The sequence below is a fragment of the Desmodus rotundus genome, chromosome 4, assembly GCF_022682495.2.
Source record: "Desmodus rotundus isolate HL8 chromosome 4, HLdesRot8A.1, whole genome shotgun sequence".
Lineage (NCBI taxonomy): Eukaryota > Metazoa > Chordata > Mammalia > Chiroptera > Phyllostomidae > Desmodus > Desmodus rotundus.
The window spans coordinates 98,370,847-98,391,267 of record NC_071390.1 but is presented as its reverse complement, the minus strand read 5'-3'; the positions used below and the strand labels follow the sequence as shown (position 1 = coordinate 98,391,267).

At 41.3% G+C, this 20,421-nt stretch overlaps 1 protein-coding gene and 1 non-coding gene across 7 annotated transcripts in view; one reads left to right on the top strand and one right to left on the bottom strand.

The window, feature by feature from the left end:
- ARHGEF38 (Rho guanine nucleotide exchange factor 38) overlaps window positions 1–20,421 on the bottom strand; it is a 122,810-nt gene that overhangs the window by 7,733 nt on the left and 94,656 nt on the right. For 4 of the 6 annotated variants that reach the window (XR_006653246.2, XR_006653245.2, XM_024574918.3 and 1 more), the window contains exons 7-13: window positions 17,434–17,567; window positions 11,262–11,366; window positions 9,352–9,474; window positions 6,174–6,485; window positions 3,396–3,539; window positions 2,159–2,357; window positions 1,750–2,009 (exon numbers count right to left, since the gene is read on the bottom strand). Coding sequence is in view for 4 of the 6 variants with exons in the window: in XM_024574918.3 (XP_024430686.2) it covers window positions 1,750–2,009; window positions 2,159–2,357; window positions 3,396–3,539; window positions 6,174–6,485; window positions 9,352–9,474; window positions 11,262–11,366; window positions 17,434–17,567 (1,277 nt within the window). In the remaining 2 variants the exon portion in view is untranslated. Of the gene's footprint in view, window positions 1–90; window positions 199–1,749; window positions 2,010–2,158; window positions 2,358–3,395; window positions 3,540–6,173; window positions 6,486–9,351; window positions 9,475–11,261; window positions 11,367–17,433; window positions 17,568–20,421 lie in introns of all 6 variants that reach the window. The other 2 variants (XM_045183650.2, XM_045183651.2) reach the window with 1 other exon arrangement.
- LOC112317906 (U6 spliceosomal RNA) lies at window positions 4,735–4,841 on the top strand. Its single transcript, XR_002976156.2, has one exon. It is a non-coding gene; the product is annotated as a U6 spliceosomal RNA (small nuclear RNA).

Genomic DNA, 20,421 nt, shown 5'->3' with positions numbered 1-20,421 from the left:
CATCAGCTTGTAAATGGATGAACAATATGTGCTATCTCCAAAGAATAAAATACTAGTAGGTAATAAAAGCAACAAAGTACATATACATACTGTAGCATAGATGAATCTCAAAAAAATTATGCTGAGTGAAAGAAGCCAGATGCAACACACCACATATTGCGTGATTCTGTTAGTATGAAATATAGAGAAAAGGCAAATCTATGGAGGAAAAACCAGACTGATGACTCGCTGGGGCTGGAAGTGAGAAAGAAGAGCAACCGCAAATGGATGCAAAGGATCTTTAGCGTGAAGGGCATGTTCTGACGTTGCGTTTGGATGATGGTCGCACAACCCTGGTGATACACTGAAAATTGTTGGAGTGCATACTTAAAATTGGTTAATTTTATGGCATGTAAATAAGACCTTACATGAACCTGTTTTTTTTAAATAAGGATTTTTTTAAAAAAGTATCAGTCATGAATTGGATGGCAGTCCATGTATTGTTGATGAAAGAAACTGAATAGATAAAATATTTTTGGAGAGCAGTATGTCAATGTCTCTCAAGATTTTAAATATAAGGGATATTTAATACTCTAATTTAATATTAGAGTATCCTTACTCTAATAGTCTTAGAAAATTGCCCACAAACATATTCATGTGTGTGGGCACAAAATATATGAACAAAGATCTTGTCTAAAATATTATTTGAAATTTTTAAAATCCCAAATATTCTAAATGTCTGTTATTAGGGCAATAGTTTTATAAATTATGATATATCCACAAAATGAAATGCTATGCAGATTTGTCTTTAAGAAGAAGGTAGATATTTAGATACTGTTGTCTGAGATTCACTAAGTAAGAAAGGTAAACATGCCCGTTCCCACTCATACATGTGTTTGTATCTGCACGATGTCTGGGAAGATGTGCCTGGATGTTGCCTCTGAATCAGAGAATAACTGGGGAAGGAATAAAGACTGTTGCTTATAATTTATATATACAATCTCTCTACTTTTTAAACTTTTCACAAGTAACATGTATTACCCTTATAAAAAACAAAATTAATAAAAAAACCACTATTGAAAGAAGCAAGTTAAAAAAACAATTAGTTGGTCACCACTTGGGGGTTAACAGTTAAGTATGTCGAAACTCTCTGGGGTTGAAGACAGGAAGCCTGTATTACAGTTACCTTGCCACTTTGCAAAGGGATCATCCCAGTAAGTAGCCTTTGCATTGATGCAGTGAGGGAAAAGTAGCTCTTAACATTTCAGTATATGGTATATATTATTATACAAGATTAAAAATGTCCAATTCACAGATAACAATGGAAATACTGCTCTCAGAAGAATCAGGAACAATTTTCCACATGCTGCTGGCAATCTGTTCAGCGTGAGCTACTGTCCCCAAGGGGGAGTATAAACAGACCATCTTCACTCTCAGCACATCACAGCAGGGCGGCCATGGCCACACTGCTGTTTACCGAGTGTCCACTCTGCACTGCACACTCTCCCTGCACACATTACCCCTAATCCTCACATCAATCTGCAAACTAGAAACTGCTGTCCTCTTTCCTGCATTCGAGGAAACTGTCTCAGAGAATGAACCCCTTGCAAAAACTTGCACAGACAGTAAGTGCTAATAGAGTTAGGTCTTCCTGATCTCAAAGCTGATGCTCTCGTACCAAGTCTTAAAGTACGAAAGAGCCCCATTAGCGAGAACATCTTTCCTGATTTGAACAACTGAGCATTTTTACCTCAAGACTGAAAGTCTTACCTGTTCCTCTACCTCTTGAAAACTGTCAACATCAGTGCCGTTTGTCTCAAACTTTCCACCTGTGCCACTGAGAGATGAGCTGCTGTCACTTATGCTACCTTCTGGGGTGCTTGTGACACTGTCCGTCGCTGGCCGTGCAGACACAAAGAGGCTGATGTTATCAAAATCATCATCGAAGGACTTCCTCTCATCACCCTCCTTCTGTACTTTTGCTGGATTGTAGGGTTTTAGGAAGGAGGAGTACACATATCCTTTTATAACTGGATAGGAATTAAAAAAAAGAAGAAGAAACGAGGTCATTGGTATACACCTCCCAAGCAGCTGTGTTTAGAGAAGCGCACAGAGGTCCTGGAAGAACCTCATCCTGAGGAGACCTGGTAGTTCTGTGCGCCTTAGGCAAAAAACTTACTTCCTGTGTCAACAAGCCACCTGCTCGTACTCCCCAGTGGATCTTTCTGCTCCATCACTGCCACCAACTCCCCTTCTGAGAGGTTGATGTCGTACTCTTGTGTAGCATTGCACTTGCGCTTAGCTTGGTAGAGTTCCTCTGTACTGTACGTGGACAGAAGTTTGGAGCGGTGAGTGTCAGTTTGATGTGGCGCTTCTGGCTGAAGAGAGAGAAGGAGAAATTTTGGTTTAGATAGATGTATAATGAAATCCTCACTGGGTTGATAAATACTCTGGAAATTTTTTAAATGTTGAAGCCACACATAGATTGGGGATTATTTCAGTGTTGAGACATAGATCAGGTTATTCCTGTGAAGTATTCAGGTGAGTCATACAGAAGAAAACATCTGCAGTTAGCACATGAGGGCAGTGTTGTAGGGAAGAAGGAAAATTCCGTGAAAATACAAAGGCAGAGGTTCTAATCCCTCTGATATGTTGGACAAATTTTTAGTTCTTTGTTATACTCTAGACAGTCCCTTGAATATTAAGCACTTGATAAATAATATTTCATGAAGTAAATCATACATGAGCATGTGTTTGGGGGGGGGGATAATATCAGTAAACTAGACAGAAGTCAGGAGGTCTGGCTCGTCCCAGCTCTGCCACTAAGTGACTTTGAGATGGCCATTTCATCTCTGGAGCCTGAGATTCCTCATTTAGAAAAAAAGGAAAGTTTTGGACTATGCGATTTTACTCCATAAAATTATATTCATTTATTCAACAAATATTTATAGAGTGTCTACTTTGTATCAGGCACCATTTTAGTTGCTTGGAATATATTGTGTACAAAACAGAGAAAAATCTATAGCCTTACAGAGTTCATAGAGTGGAAATAAAAAAATACTGTATAAAATTAGTGGGTAGCCCTGGCTGGTGTGGCTCAGTGGATGGAGCACCAGCCTGTGAAGCAAGGAGTCACTGGTTCTATTCCCAGTCAGGGCACATGTCTGGGTTGCAGGCCAGGTCCCCAGTGGGAGGTGCGTGAGAAGCAACCACACACTGATGTTTCTCTCCCTCTCTTTCTCCCTCCCTTCCCTTCTGTCTAAAAATAATAAATAAATACAATCTTTAAAAAAATTAAAATAAGTGTGTAAATTATAGTATTACAATGAGATAAGTGATATGGAAAATAATATATTATGATTTTAAAAAGGCAAAGAATTGACAGCCATCACTGTCATGAATGTTACGAAGCTCACCGGCATTTGCACAGGCTTCTTCTTCTCAAAACTAAGTTTCCTCTCAATAAATGTGGCACTGTTATCCTTTACAAAATTCAGGTTTTGAACTTCTTCTAGTACTCTATTCTGCATTTCAGAGATGGTTGAAACCAACAGTGGTACCTGTAGGTAGAAATAATATGGCATTGTTCCCAGGCAACTACTTAACCATTTAGGTACCTAATTTAGGAGAGCTGTGAAGGGCAGGCAGTTGAGGAAGTACGAGATAACTGCACAGTGAAAAATTAGTCCAATGTTAGAGCTTCCAGATAAAAATAGCCTAATTTTCTGTCTCCAGAAATCCTATTAAAATGATAGAGATCATTTTTTTAAAGATTGAAGCTTAATAAAAGGAGAACAGAAAAAGCAAATAGCAATACATTTCTTTTTAAAGGCTCAGGAATTGATGGCAGTAGTCACCCTCCACGTGCTGGAGTGGGATAGTGCAAAGTGGAAAGAGGGTAAGTTGTTTTAAAACAAATCAGAGAATTGTTTGACGTGCTTTCCACCAAGAGGTGGATGGACTCCGTGTTCCTTTCCCTCAGAACTGGGTGGGCCTTTACGCTCCCTTAATGAGGAGAATGTTGAAGTGAATAGAACAATGGAAATGATGCTGTCTGACTTTCAAAATTAAGCTAAAAAAGATCATGCAATATCTTCTGGTTTCTCTTGGGACACTCACTCTTTAGAGACTTTTGTCACCATAGGAGAAGTCAAGATGCGTTCTGCCATGATGTTAGAAGCCCACGCTGAGATATCAGAGAGGAGAGAAGGTGAGAGGGGGGTCTATGGAGCCCCAGCTCTTCCAGTCCCCAGCCGTTTGCCTTCCATCGTCATCCCATCCTCAGCCTCCAAAGGCCAGAGGACATCTTTGAGATGACTCTAGCCCCAGCTGTTATTTGACTGCGGCCTCATGAGCGACATTGACACTGATGATGTGAGCCCAGTGAACCCCCAGAACCATGAGAAGCAATAGTAAATGACCACTGGTTGTTTGCTACCACCACATTTGGTGTAACTTGCTCTGTAGTTACAGACAATTGGAGCTGTTATGAAGCAGTCGGATCCCCAGATTCTCTCACATTTGAGTGGAACTTGGTGATTGCCTCTCCCCTCCCCCTACCCCCCCCCCCCCGAATAGTGGGCTGGCAATACACTGCTGTACAGCTCTGCAGTAGACAGGTATAACTCTGTAAAAGGGATGAGACGGTTCTGTGTACAGACACGGACGCCTCCTCAGGATGTTAAAAAGTAAGTTGCTAGTTTTGTGCAGGGAGTAACGGTATGTATTAGAATGCACGTTTAGTGTCATACAGGGGTGCTTGCCGCAGCGGCACACACGCTACAACTGGAACAGTACAGAGAGGGTTAGCACGGCCCCTGCGCAAGGATGACACGCAAATTCGTGAAGCGTTCCGTATTTGTTAACATCTGAGTCTTTAACCCATTTTAAATTTATTCTTGTGTGTGGCATAAGAAGGTGGTCTAATTTCATTTGTTTGCATGTGTCTGTTCAATTTTCCCAACACCATTTATTGAATAAACTATCTTTGGCCCATTAAATATAAATTTTAAAAAATGTCATACAGGAGCCACGGGTAGGTAAAAATAAAGGATTAATCATGAGCAGGAGATGGGATGGCTGGGAGACAGGAGTGGGTGCTTATATATTTTTACACAGTTCTGCCTTTTGAACCATGTAAATGTAGCACCTGGTTATTCAACATCATTTAATTAAAGGAAAAGTTGAAAGTTAGATACACAATAAAAAGTAGAGACCATTTTTCCAAATGCCCATTAAATATCTGGCCAGCTGAATGAGAACCAGTACCCTTGAAATGAAAGACCAAGCAAGCAAACTGGTTTTTAAAGTTGACATTAGGTTGTAAATATCTTTCTCCCTCTTCAGGAGATAATTGTAAAACCACATCTTAATGCAGTGATTTTCAACCAGTGCACCGCAGCACACAGGTGCGCTGCGAGACTGCTGGAAACACGCCATGCCTGACTGCTCGGCCAGGGGCACGGACCTCTCTTCCCTGAGACTGTCAGATGAAAAATGCATCAGCCAACACACAACAGTAACCATTGGTGTAAATCAATCAAAATTATACTAATTTTTTTCAGATCAGCCAAAAATATATATTTTTTTGGTGTGCTGCAGAATTTTAGTAATAGTTTATGTGTGCCATGAGATGCAAAAGGTTGAAGATCGCTGTTCTAATGGAAGGCTGAGATACGTGCACATATTCGCACAGACACACCAGGCTTCTCTTCTTTGGAGGAAAACAAAAGCAAACGAAGACTGGTTTGACAGTCACCCTACTTCTGTCCTTAGGCTGCGTTGGCCTCCTTTTCGGGTCCACATCTTAGTCATTGTTAACACTGGAAAACTTTTGAATGAGAAACGAATGCAAAATATAAACCGAGAAGCTGAAACACAGCATCGGGCAGGTAGAGCGAAGTTGGTTTCATCGGCAAGAGGAGCAAAGCTCCAAGTGGGTTGGCATTTGCAAAGGAATCTCCAAAGCAAACCGCGAGTGCGGAGGTTACAGCAAACCTGAATTAGGAAACTCTCCTTTAACTTCCTGTGGAGAATAGAGAGAAGCAGCAGAAGGCTATCTGGCTTCGGTTACCGTGAAAACCACACAGGCACGCACACGCCCCGCACTCGTGCAGACTCTGAACGGGGCCGATTTGCACAGGGGCGGTTTCTAGCAGGCGCTGCAGCCCCGGGCGGTCAGGGGCTGCGCTCACCTGCGCCACGGTGGAGTAAAGCCGCTGCACCAGCAGCGCCAGGTCCCTGAGGAGGGTGACGAAGCTGCACAGACAGTTCCACAGGATCTTCCGCGCGGCCTGGTTGAACACCTGGAGCTCTTCCACAAGCTGGGCGTTGAGGGCCTCATACTCCTTCTTGGCCAAGTCCGACTCACCTCCTGCTGCCCCCTGCAGGTAGCTGTTGTAGTCCAGCAGTTTGTCGTAGCGTTTCTGGATGAGCTTGTGAGGCCCTGCGAACAGGGACAGCAGGCCTGCCAGGGGCGTCAGGACGAGCTTCTGTAAATGAGCTGCCTGCCAAAGGAGGAGGAAACAGCGCTGTCACAGAGCGTCCGCGCGGTTGCCAGTGGGCTCACTCCTCCCGGCAGGAGCACAGGGGAGACAGGGAAGTATCTCAGCCACGTTCAGAAAGGATGTGATCATTTCTCCATCTAGCTAATCTGTTCAAGGACTTCAAACAGCGGTGTAGACTCTAACATTGAATCTGAAGGGTGAGAAGGAAGAATATATAAAAGTTGGAGCCTGCACACCCCAAATATGCTCCACTTTTTTGTCTGTTTTTCCACTGGGATCATCTCCTTCCCCTTCTTTCTCATCCCGGAGCCAGCACCCAGGGGAGGAGGTGATCTCTACCCTTTGACTGCCAAGACTGTAGGCCCTGGCCCGTTCGCTCAGTTGGTTGGAGCATCTACCTGACAGGCCGGGGTTGCAGTCAGGTCAGGGCACATTCAAGAATCAACCAACGAATGCACAAATAAGTGGAATGCATAAACAAATCAAGGTTTTTCTCCTTCCTTCTCTCTCTAAAATCAATTTTAAAAAACTGCAAAGATGATTCACGACATTGCTTTCACTGGCAACGAAAGGAAGACAGTCAGTCTTAGAAGAGACTGCATTCTATTCCTTTCACATCTGCCCCAATTTTGTGGCTGCCCTGGTAGCTAAGTTTGGTAGTGTAATTGTACCCCCTTTACAGATAGTACCCCCTTGTTATAGGTATTTTGCTCCTGTGATAGAAATGCCCACAGAGTATCACTTCCTCTTTAAATATGTGGAAGGATTAAGGTGATGCCGATTCAGTGTCCTAAAGTGTTACATTTTTAGGCCTGAGTCATTAAAGGTGAACTTCGTATTAATGCCCAACCCCATGCCAGAACCTGGGTCCCTTATATTTAATTTCCTCTGCAGCTCCTTCCGCCCCTTCTAATTCCGAAGGGCACTTGCATCCTGTTTGCCGACCACCCAGCTTTACCCTTTGTCACACACGCTTGGGTTTTGTGACTCTGTTATGGCAATTTGGAAGCACGTTTCCTTCTGTGCCCCAAAAGATGTCCTAGGGAGTTAGATCTGAGCAGCAGCTGCTATTAATGAACTTAAATGGTCTCTGGGAACTTTGAACTCATGGGAAATCTAGAAGAGAAGAGCAACCAGTCTTTTATTGGTGCTAGCAATAGCCAGCCCAGATTAAATTCGATGTCTAATTTATAAAGTAATCCATGTACACTTGCAGACTGTTAAATGAGTCTTTTGACTGAGTAAAGAATCTGTTTCCTTTTCTGGGATAAACTGCTGTATTTGCAATGTGACTGGACTCTGTGGGTCATTATGTTATTACACTGTAATTACATATATGTCCTGCGAGCCGTAGACATGAACAAATTCACCTGTGCACAGGAATCACAGTTGGAGCAAACAAGAATCAGATTTTATTTTAATATTTTCCCGATACAAAATGTGCAGATAAGCATCTTTCATGGTGAGATAACAACTGCTGTGCCTTCAGATAGATGTCCGATTTTTAAGTAGAGTTTAAATATACATTATCTGTAAAAAGTTACTTTTATGTTGAATTTTCTGATAATCATTTAAAATTATCCTAATTTATCCTCTTGTTGTTTTATATGAGATAAGGAAGGACACCTTGTCTCTTTCTTCTGTCAATTCTGGAGCATTCTTAATGAGAGAGAAGCCATAAACCATGTTTTTACATGGTGCTCAATAAATACTTATTGACCTAGTTAATGATTGGAATTAAATTAAAGAGCAAATCCTTAAGGACATTTCCAAAACATGCTCTCTGTAATTAAGCCTAGAAAATGTGTAAGAGCTGGCCACACTATTTCCATCTAACATATGTCATAAAACTTCTCTCCCTCCGTCCCTCATTCATCTACTCTATCATCTTAGTTCAGATGCAACCCTGACTTTCTATTTTCCTGTGCCGGGAAAGCAAGATGCTTCTCAGTGTATTTCTACTGTTGTGGAGGCTCTATCACTTCCTGGGCTTGGGAATATGCGGGGCTACCCAGTGGGCGTCACGACCCGAGATGGAAGGGCACTACTGAGATTTAGAGCCTGCCGTGCCAGGTATGCTGAGCACCCTTCAACACAGGGCCAGTCAGTGAAGATCCGTCTGACCCAAAATGCCAATAATGCCAACCCCCAAACGCCACTTTCCAGGACCTTCCAGATGATGAAGGAGACTGTTAAACATTTTAGGTACAATACTTGAAATGCTCTGATGGAATAACAATGCCTCTGGAGCGCAAGATGCTAAATTAAAGTTAGTATTAGTCAGACTAGCTTTCCTCACAAATATTTTCCTGACTCAAGTATGTTTTTATGATTCCCAAACTGTGTTTTATGATTCTGTATATTTTACAGAACTCTTAGAAAACAAGTATTTACCACAGAACAGGAGACATAATATATGACTTATGTGAACATGCTTTCTCAATAAAAAGGCTTTGCTTTGGAGCCTACCGCATGCTAATAAAAGTCACACCTTTGAAGAGGGTATTCACGCCTCCAGTAAGGACTCTTTCCAGAGACTCCTTTAAGAAAAATCACAACTTTCTAACTTAGTAAGTCGTCACTCTATCACATGCAGACTTCAGTAAATGCCGATTTCAGTGGAACAGACACGACCCCCTAGAAACACAATCTGGGGCCCTCTTAAATTTTTATTATAGTGAAATCTTCACTTGTCCACTTAAAAATATTTAATGATAAAATCTCCTGTTTTAAATACACCAAGTTTTACATTAGTATTTGCTTTAGTGCATGTTTTATTTCTAACTTCAGAAAAGTAAGTGAAAAGCAGCTTTTCTTTTAAACCTATTATTTAATCTGCATTTCTCTATGAAGATAAGTAACTTACAAAGTCATCAGAGGGATTCGAGGCATTACTCGGGGCCTCCGAGTAGCCTCTCTCTTCTTCATCCTTGGTGCAGGAAATCTCCTGGAGCTCCTTTACACTCTGCAGAGGTAAGCCCACAGCCTCCTAAAACCCAAAAACAAAGTCACACAAAGAGCAAAGTTCTGAAGTCAGTACAAGTTCACGTATCCCAGACGGACACTTTATCATCAGAGCTCTCCATTCCCACTGAGAAGTATAAAGGAAAAAAGAAAGGAAAAAAATTCATGAATGCTCCGTACAGTCAGGTTACGTGTTACACTCCATTCCTCACTTTCCCCCAGGTCTCATACTGCTCCGGATGACACTCTCTTTTATTAAATCCCCCCATTGGCTATTCTTCAGCATTCAATTCTTACAGATCCCTCATTTTTAAAAAAATCACTCCTCTTTGATTTATGTCCTCAGTTTTCCTTAGTGGTTGTAATGCTCTTTTTAAGAGAAGATGCTCACATTTTTGTTGAAACAGTCAGTGGAAATAGAAGACTTTCCTGTAGATGTTTCCAAGAGGCATTTACTCCTTAAAATGTGGACCTTAAAATGTTTACTCCTTACAATGTGTCCCACTGTCCTCTGAGTGAAGTGTGTACCAACAGCAGGGTTCCCACTGTCCTCTGGCTGTTAAAGCTAAGTTTTGATTTTCTTTTCACAGGAGGCAGTGCTTTAGGAAGAGAGTAGTAAACCTAATTGTAAAATCAAGCTTTGCATCAGTTAATAAATAAGAAAAGAACATGGCTTTTTGGTTACATAGCATAAACCTTCTCACCAAATCATTGTGTACCTGTCAATCCTCTGTGGCTGTGATGCTTTACCTAAATATGCAAACATTTGATTCCAAAAACAGATGCCAAAGAAAAAAACTGGAAAATGGGATGGCAACCATTCATTAACTGGTCTACATGCAATCCTGCTCACCATCTACGTTGCGTAGTTATGACAATTGTCAGGATGTTGTTTGTTCTATGAGATCCATTGGAACGAACTCCGGGCTGGTATGCCTAGCGAATAGAATTGTCCTGTGCTCCGACTGCTTTGTTTAAGTCTGCTTCTCAACAAGGGCAGCGAAACCTTGTAGGGGACCAGAAAGTTGTGGGGTATTTTTGTCGTTTACTATGGTTGTGTGATAGCATTTGCATATTTTAATTTGCATCATTTTGTTAGAATTTATTTTCATCTATATTGATTTTCTTTTATGTGTGCCTACCTACCTACGGCTGAATTATCTACCAATTTCTTCCAGAGCTGTAAAGGGGGCATTGCAAAATGCTGGTTGTAAAATACAAAGAGGTGCTCAGAATTGTGATTGCATGCCTTTGGGGGGGTCAGCTGCTGGGGAGCATACAGCTAACTCTGAGACCCAGATGTGGACTTTGTGGGTTTTTGAAAAGGCCTTTCTGTTATGCACTTTTTACTTTATAACTTATAATTTTATTTTATGTCCCTCTTTGATTATCTTTTTTCTTTCAGTTCTACTCTTAAATTTGCAAGTATGTGTTTTGGGTCCTGGGAAGAGATAAGGTAGAATAGTCAAACAAAATAAACAAAGGAAATTTCTGCCTTGTCTGCAACTTGCATTACTGAACTCATCTCCAGGAAAACGGGCTGACGACCTGTGCTTCTCACACAGGGTAATGATGTGCGCACACGCCCCATAGTCAGTGACTGGGGTGGGGGAAGGGTGGAGCAGATAAGGGAACAAAGAACAAAATCTGAGTCTTTATATTGGCTTTCCTCACCAGCAGCTGGCAGCCCCCCAGATGTGATCCAGAAGGCATCATCACGTAATGAATGAACAGTCACATTTGCTCTTCCCGGTAACCCTGGACATCAGTACTTAATGGTAGAAACATTGAAAGCAGTCATGTCTCCCCTACCTGTACGTGCTGAAGACAGAATGAAATGTTCTTCACACAGTGCCTCACGGTCTTTTCTAAAGATCTGAAGAGCTTTTCTTCTCTATTAAAGGTGTTGTCTTTCACCTAAAATATAGATGGAATTATGTATTTTTATACCTCAAGTGAATCTGATAGTTAAAGACAAATCTCTCAGACCGTATTGGCCCCAAACTCTCCCTGTTAGGATGAAAACCGCTTACAATCACAGGAGTCCCCATGTACCAGCACACATCACGGCTGACAGGCAGCGAAAGCACAGGGCACAGCTCCCTTCGCTGGTCAGTGTTCACAGAGCTTCACCTGTGTCCCAGGAGCGGTTTCATGTGCAACTTTTCTCTGCTGTTTTCAAGGACGTGTATGATGTATATACCCTTAAATTACGTTACATTTGTGGGCTTAGAAAATAATTAATAAAGATAAAGTGGAAATTAAAAGTTTGATCTATTGCCTGTAATTTCTAGTCTTGCTGCTGTGCCTCATTCCGACTTACTCCACAGTGGTTATTTAGAAAATTTTCTCAGGTTCCTGGCTAAAGAAATGTGATTGTTCTTTAGCAACTCCAATTTGAAAGATTATAATCTTAGCAAAACAAGCCCTCTGTTAAGAAAACTCAGCAGTCCAGACAGTGATCACGTGCATTCAGTTATTTTTCTGTTATCTTACATGTTAAGCATTTGGAAAGTATGTTTTTTATGTGCTGTGGCAGTTTCTGGGCATACGCACTATGACTCAACGGCGAGAAGTGTTTTTTGGCGATTAACGGCTGTGCCAGGTCAGAACAGGCTCCTGCTGGCAGACTCTTTGTGAACACGCAAACGTCTCATGAAATATGGTGGGGATTCTGCAGTTTGGTGCTGGATGCTAACTGGAGCTGTCTTCGGCTCCCACATGTGTTAATTTAAGACAGTAGACCTTACAGCTGACTGCATAGAATATGGTGACATTTTTATTTTTAAACCCCTTAATATTGTTTATCTAAAAAGATTCTTGTTTAAATGAGCAGCATAGTTCTTTGTAATCCACACAGAGTTTAACCTCTTTGCTTGAGGGTGCCTGTGCTCTAGCCCAGTTTTACGCATATAACAATAGGCTAGGGTAGGTTTTTTTATAATGCAGTTTTCAAAAATTCATCACCAGCTATTTTGTTTAGTATTTCTTGGCTGGGACCCAGATGATTTCTAAAGTAGGAGACTCAAGGATCACACTATGAGAAATATAGCCCATTTCTACTTCTTTGGAGTCAAGCCACGCTGCTTTACTTTGCTAGAATATGCTGCTGTCCCTTTTCTGCCTTGAAAAATTCTGTTTATTTTTTAAGAACTTGCTCAACTGTCGCCCCCTCCGTGAATCCTCCCTATCAGTCCTCTTGTTTCCACTGCGGAAAATGAATGACTCCGTCCTATGTGCTCTGACAAACTAGTTCATTTTTTAAGCTACTCTCTCCACTAGGGGATTGCAAGCATTTGCGATTAAGCATTTTTATCTTAATTAAAGTTACTAACATTTATTAAACGTATGTTCCAGACACTCTGCTAAAACCTGTCCTCTATTTTCTCATTTTAATTCTGATACAACCCCATGGGGTAGGTGCCGTGATGAATTCCATTTTGGAGATCAAGAAGCAGGTGTCAGGAGGTATGGTAGAGATTGTGAGTGTTCCCCCTGTCATCCGTTTACTGGTGGAACCCACAGCTCTAGCTTAAGGTAGACACACGGTGACCCTGCCAGTCATGACCCTTCTCAGGTTCCCTGGCAGCTGGCTCTGTCCTGGGAACTGGGTTTAGGTATGTGAGATGTAAGCAAAAGTGATGTATTCCACTTTGAATCTTGGCCTTATAACACCATCCTTGGGACTTGAATGAAGGCCTGGCAGTAACCCAGCTTCAACCAGGAAGATGAGGACAATATATTTAGGAAAAAGTAAAGCACAAAACTGGGGAGAAGTGGTTTCTGAAGCATGTCATGAGGAGGAGCCCATCTGGACTCACGTCGCAAGACTATTATGAGGGAGAGAGAAATAAATGATGAGCTGATTCAAGCTTATGCTCTGGAGTCTCTTGGTGACAGAAGCTCGGCCTTTCTCCTAACTAATATAGGAAGTTAAATAAACTTGCCCACGTTAACAGGCAGGACCAGGATTCAAAGCCAACTGGTCTGAATTCAAAACCTCTTTGTATTCCCGGTCTCTGTATAGTATCTGGCCACCTGAGAGTTCAATACACGTGTGATGAATTGAATAGAATCTTCCTCTTGGGTAACCGTTTTATCCTAACTTCACCAAATATTTCCCTTGAGCTGCTGACAAGTGCAAAATTGACTGATTTGAGATTTATCTCTTCTACAGTCCAGCCAATGCAGCTGATTTTCTGATTACCAGTGAGATGCTTCATTGCTGACAGGACATTCTCTCAAAAGATTAGGGGGGAAATCTAATTAATATCCCTCCAGGCCATTTTAACTATAATTCACTTTCAGCCCACAGTTGGAAAACATCGGGAGCTGATGATAAATATGTTAAGGAATATAACGTCTTTCACAAAAGCCTGCCCAGAATTAAGATCGGTCTACTGTTTCGCAGTAGAATTGTCTTAAATCAGAAGCAACATTTTAAAGAGTAGGGGAGAATTGTTTGCACACATTTCCTCATGCCTCTGGAAGCTACGGTCTCTTCTCAAATGAATTCCCAATTCAGTTTTATCGCTGCTGTCTTTAGTTGAAACGTCTTGATTTTCCCTTCCCTGACCTATGACCACACACTGCAAATGTCCCAAACATCCCACATTGCAGCTCCACCTCGAGAGGAGAGGCCTGGAGTTACCTCCTTTAGGCAATGGGCCCACTGAGTCCCTGGGAGAATGTAAAGAAGTAAGCAAAAGAATAATAAGAAGCATGTGCTCCAAGAAAGTCCACATGGATATGGTGTGGGAAAGTCATTGTAGCCAGAGAGAAAACAGGAACAAGGCTGGGACAGCGTGTACTATACTCACAAGTCCTAGACAGGGGCATCACCACATGTCCTGCAGGGCCATAGTGGGGTCACTAGGTCTTGGTCAAGTGGCAAGATGGAGCAAGGACAAAGTCAAAGCCAGAGATTTTATTGGGGCAGGGTGAGCAGTTCAGGGTTAACCATTCTGAATAATTCTCCTTGGGTTGGAGAGAGCCCATGGTCTCTGATTGCTTGTTGGCTGACCCTGGCATTTAGGGCAGAGGAATACTGGTGTGTGGATTCTGTGAGGAGGTGGTTGGGACTGTAGATTCTGGATTGGTTGGTTTGCATATGAAAGAAGTGATCCCAGCTGAGCCTGGCCATCGCTAAGAAAAGGTTAGCCCTGGGCTGCAGTCAGCAGGCTTTTTAAAAATGTCAAAAAAAATCATAAAATGCAGAAAGTAAAAGACCTGATTCATAAACTGTGCATAAAGGAGTTTATATCCACATGAGAAGTAAGGAGTCTGCACATGAAAAGTAATGTAAAAGTTAGTGTAAATGACAACACAAGGCAATGATATAAAGTGATGGCAATGACGATGATGATGATGATACCAGCATACATTTTGAGTGCTTACCCACCCGTGTTGGGTGCACTCTTTAGATGCATCAGTTCATTTAATCCTCATAACCAAGCCATGTGTAGGTCCTAGTATAATTCCCAGTTTACAGAAGATTATACTGGGTTTAATTCATGTCCCCAAAGACAAATATTAAGTGACTGAGGTGAGATTCAAACCCTGATCTGGACAATTTCAAAGACTTTGTTCTTACTATCTGCCTGGAAATAGTGGCAAATATTAAAGTGCTTCAGCTGGGATGCACTCAGAAAGTTCGTTAGGCACCGAGCGGGGGAAGAGGCCACTTCAAGCTTAGTGGTCAGAGAGCTGCAAAGACAATGGGAAAAGCAAAAAGGCTAGAGAGTGGGTAGATGTTGCCTCTAGTTCAAATTAAGAATCTTTGTTAGAGAAGTTAACATAATAAGGGATGAAATCGGGCAAAAAGTACTGCTGTATCCTGCCATGTATAATGCGTCCTTTTTACCAAAATTTTTGAGGGAAAAATAAGGATGTGTGTTACACATGGTGTAATGATCACATACCATTGGTGTAATAATGGGCATAATAATCCCACATATAATGTGCATTAAACATGTGTATGCACTACACATGGCCAAATACGGGATGTAGGATCTGAAGAACCTTCTTGCCCACGTTTGGTCAGAAGCCCCCTGTATCGCCACCGCCAGGCCAGGAATGTCCTACCTTGTGGTTCTTAAAGTGTGTCCAACGGATCACATACTTCAGGTTATTTAGCTTCAAAACCCTTGGAGTCTTCGTAAAAATGGAGACTTCTAGACTGTACCCTTGAACCAGACGGAACCCCTGAATCTTCTAGCAAGCTCCTCAGCTAATTATTATGCTCATTAAAGTTTTAGAGCCTTTGCTAACCCATCTGTTAAGTATTAGGGGTTGAGGTGAGCATGGTTCCAGTTAGGATAAACAGCTTACACACAACAATTACTCAGTAATATAATGTATATCTGGGGGTGGGAGGGGTAGATGTGGGGAGAAGGGATAGGAAAACATCACAATAATGTGTTCACCTAAACACTTTTTACTGTAGGTGAAAGAAAGATAAGATGAACATCAAGGGACCCTTAAAGGAAAGGAAGATTTTTCCAAAGCAGAGGTAAAAGGTGAAAAATTAATTCAATCTGATGTTTGCCAATGATACACTGGAAAAGGGTTTGATCTCCAAAATATATAAAGAACTCATCTGACTCAACACCAGGAAGACAAATAATCCAATTAAAAACAGGCAAAGGACCTGAATAAACACTTCTCCAAGGAGGACATACAGAGGGCCCATAGACATGTGAAAGGATGCTCAACATCACTAGCCATCAGAGAGATGCAAATTAAAGCCACAATGAGCTATCACCGCACATTTGTCAGAATGGCCATTATAAACAAATCAACAAACAACAAGTGCTGGCGAGAATGTGGAAGGAAAGGGAACCCTAGTGCACTGTTGGCGGGAATGCAGACTGGTGCAGCCACTGTGGAAAACAGTATGGAATTCCCTCAGAAAACTAAAAATGGAACTGCCTTTTGACCCAGTGATTCCACTGCTGGGATCATACCCTAAGAATCCTGAAACACTAATTCAAAAGAACCTATGCACCCCAATGTTCATAGCAGCACTATTTACAATAGGCAAGTGCTGGAAACAGCCTAAGTGCCCATCAGCAAATGAGTGAATCAAAAAAGTGTGGTACATTTACACAATGGAATAGTATGTAGCAGAAAAAAGGAAGGAATTTCTACTTTTTGCAACAGTATAGATGGAACTGGAGAGCATTATGCTAAGTGAAATAAGCCAGGTGGTGAAAGGTAAATACCCTATGATCTCACTTATAAGAGGAATGTAATGAATAAAATAAACTAAGGATCAAAATAGAACCAGAGACATGGAAATAAAGGACAAACTGACAGTGACCAGAGGGGAGGGGAGAGGGGAATAATGGTGGAAAGAAGGGGAAGGGACTAGCCAAAGAACATCTACGAACGACCCATGGACATGGCCAACAGGGTGGGGACTGACTGTGGGAGTGGGGGGGGTTAGGGGGGTGGAGGAGGGCAAAGGGGGGAAATTGGGACAACTATAGCAGAATAACAATAAAATTTTTTAAAACTCTATACATTTACTAAAAACCATTTAGTAAAATGAATTGACTTATAGAATTGTTCTTATAGGGGTGAGTTTTACAGTATTTTAATTAAAACTCAATACAGCTGTTAAAAATGAAAACAAATAAAAAGCAGAAGTAAGACAGGGATGAAAGGAGGGCATTGCTTTGGGTGAGGCTGTGTGCTGGTCAGTGGTGAGTGTCAGGACTCCGGGGACATCTCTTGTTGAGCCCCATCCTGTGTCCATGTCTCTCTTTGCCTGAAGTACACCAGCTGAGATAGTGTCAAACCCACCTCACTCCATTTTCTTCAAAAGTGGGGGGAGAGAGAGAGAAACAGTGTAAGAGCGTTGGGCAATTACCTTGATTCTCAGTGTTCTAGAAAAGAGCTATGTAACGGCAAGACAAAACCTAACAAAATATCAGCGTTCATGTTCCCCAGGAAAATTTATGTGGCCCCAAAGAGAAATTACCTGTGATTCTCCTCTGGTCAGAATCTTTAGATAATTTGTCACTCTCTTTGATTTCTTGCTAATTGAATGAATATTTAGTTTAGACAATTTATCTTTAAATGTTTCATCCTCATCATTCTTCTTGTATTTTAGAACTGCAACAAAAGAATGCAATGATATATCTGGACACGTGCAGCATAGGAAGTGTGCTTCATCCAAAGTATGTAAGATTAATATTTATATTTCATGTAAAATGTGCATGATTTTTGGCTCTCTGCAGCAGACACAATATGCTCCAGCCCCACAGCCCAGTCCTAACTCCAGCCACCCACCCCAGCCTCCTTCAGAAGCTCTGCTGACCAAGGGCGTGAGCTTACCCAAGGTTCACTTACCTCCCAGGAGAAAGAAGTCCCAGATACTAAATAAAACCTCTTCCTCTCTTCTCAGATAAGATATTTGCCACCTGCAGTCTCTAGAATGAGGCATCAAGACCTAACTCGTGAAAGGACATCCAACCCAAGGAGCCTGCCAATCCTAGAGTGGCTTTCCATTAGCAAGGAGATTTGCGGTAAACTGAGTCACATCTGAGCTTTACTTTTTTTAACTTAAAAATCATTTTCACTTCCCATATTGTTCAGATGTTAAATATTCCTAACATTCTTTTTGGTAAGGATCTGGAGAGATGGGCAATCTTGTGTACTGTCAATGAGGATTAAACTAACACAGTTTTTGTACAGAACAATTTGGCAGAATCTTAAAAAAAAATAAAATATTTGTAGTCTAGGACCAGGGTGTGCTTGTACAGTAATATGCATTCCATAAGCTTACAAAGGTTTGTTTGCTACAGTACTTCTTCTCATAGCAAAATGTTGGAAACAATCTAAACCTTTATCCTAGAAGAACGGTCTCCTAAATTACAACATACTCATAAATGGAACTATGGAACCATTAACAAGAAGGCCATGTTGACGGAAAGAATGCTCATGATATATGATCGCTTGTTATTGAAACCCCAGCAAACTGTAGTACATCATACATGTTGCGGGAAGGAATGAAGGAAGAAGAGAGTGAGAGAGAAGAGGGAGAAGAGAAAAAAAGACAGAGAAAGTCTGAAGAACACTTGATAAAACCTTAGCTATGCACGCTAGAATCATGGGAGAGGAGAAGTTTTCCTTTTTAAAACTTTGAAATGTTTTAAGCCAACACAAAAGTAAAAAGAATAATATAACAGCTATTATCTATTTCCTAGCTTTGTCAAATCTTAATTTTGGCTTTTTTCCAATTTTTTAATTTAAAAAATTACGTAACAGGTGAAGCTTCTCTGAACCCCATCTTCAATCTCTACAGGGAGTTGTGATCCTAAATAATGGGCTTGCTATCTCTGCATCTATTTTTACACCTTTATTGTGTATGTATGCGGTCATACGATACCTAGTATTGCTTTGAATGATCTAAATCTTTATAAAAATGGTACCAAATTGCATATACTCTTCTGTCACTTGATACTCTACTTTTTAAAAAACTCAGCATTGTTTTGATTTACCCAATGGATACATGTACTTTAATTAATTTTTGTAATTATATGTTCTCAAAATATCACAGTATATAATACACATTTTACTCATTATCTGAATAAATATGTAAGCCGTTTTCTTCTTCTTTCTTTTGCTATTATGAACAATGCTAGTTACCAATACACCTCTCTATGAGCATATAGGCAGAAGTTTCTCAAATATCTGAAAAGTGATTTTCCTAGTCTTGGTTGTATGAATCTTCAACTTCACTACATATTGTGAAATTGTCCTCCAAACTGGTGATTCCAATTTGCATTCTCACCAGGAGATTGAAACTCAGCACTAACATTATCCATTAAAAGTCTTTTTGCTAATCTGATAGGCAGGGAATAATATGTCATTGTGATTTTAATTTGCATTTCCGTAATTATTAGTGAAGCTTAGCATTCAAAAACTTATTGGTATTCTGGAGAATATTGGTCTTCTGGGTGAAAAAAAGGTGAAGGGATTAAGCAAAAAATATAAATGTGTGTATAATCTATATAATCACACATAGACACAGATGACAGTGTGGTGGTGGCCAGAGGGCAAGGGGGTGGGGGGAAGTGGAAGGGGGAAAGGGGGGATCAAGGGGAAGGAAAGAGACTTGACTTCGGGTGATGGGCGCACGATGCAGGTGCAGATGGTGTTTTGTTGAGTTGTACATTTGAAACCTGCATGGTTTTGTTAACGAATGTCACCCCAAAAAACTCAGTGAAGAAAACCTTATTGGTCTTACTGTAAACTGCTTATTTCTATTATTGACTTTTTGTATTAAAGTGTTTTATTATTGATTTAATCTCAATAGTTATATTCTAGACAGTAATCCTGTGTCTATGGGCTGTCTTTTCATTTCATTTATGGTGACTTTTTCTCTACTGCTTTCACTTTTTACCCTATACTCTGCTTTATAATTTGAAGTTGTTCATACAAATACAACTTTTGAATTAAAAATTAGAAAATAAAAATAATAAACATAAATGAAGTGGGGGGAGCAGCCAGCTCCCAAGCCCTGCCACTACCTCAGTGTTGATTGAGATTTCATGTTAGAAGTGCAGAGCTAATTGAAAGTGAAGGGAACGCTGCCACCGGGGGCGACCCACCATCTGTGCCGATGCACTGTTACATCCAGATGATGGGAACGGTGGAACTGTGCCTCCGGTTTTGAAATCTATATTCTACCTAAGGCACCAATTTTACATCTTAGCTAACAAAGAGTTAACAATAATTTGTTGATTTGAGAAAAAATAGACACTTGCTCCCTTCAGTGGAACCATCACTGCCCCCCAATCCCCCTTCTTCGCGTGCCAGAACCAGGGCAGCTGAGGTGCTGGCGAGGCCCTCGCCCGGGTCTGCCCCTCTCACCACCACTTCTCGGTCTGGCCCCCCACTGCTGCAGCTGCCCGGCCCTGCCACGTGCCCTTCCTACCACACAGCAGTGCCAGGGACAGGAGGG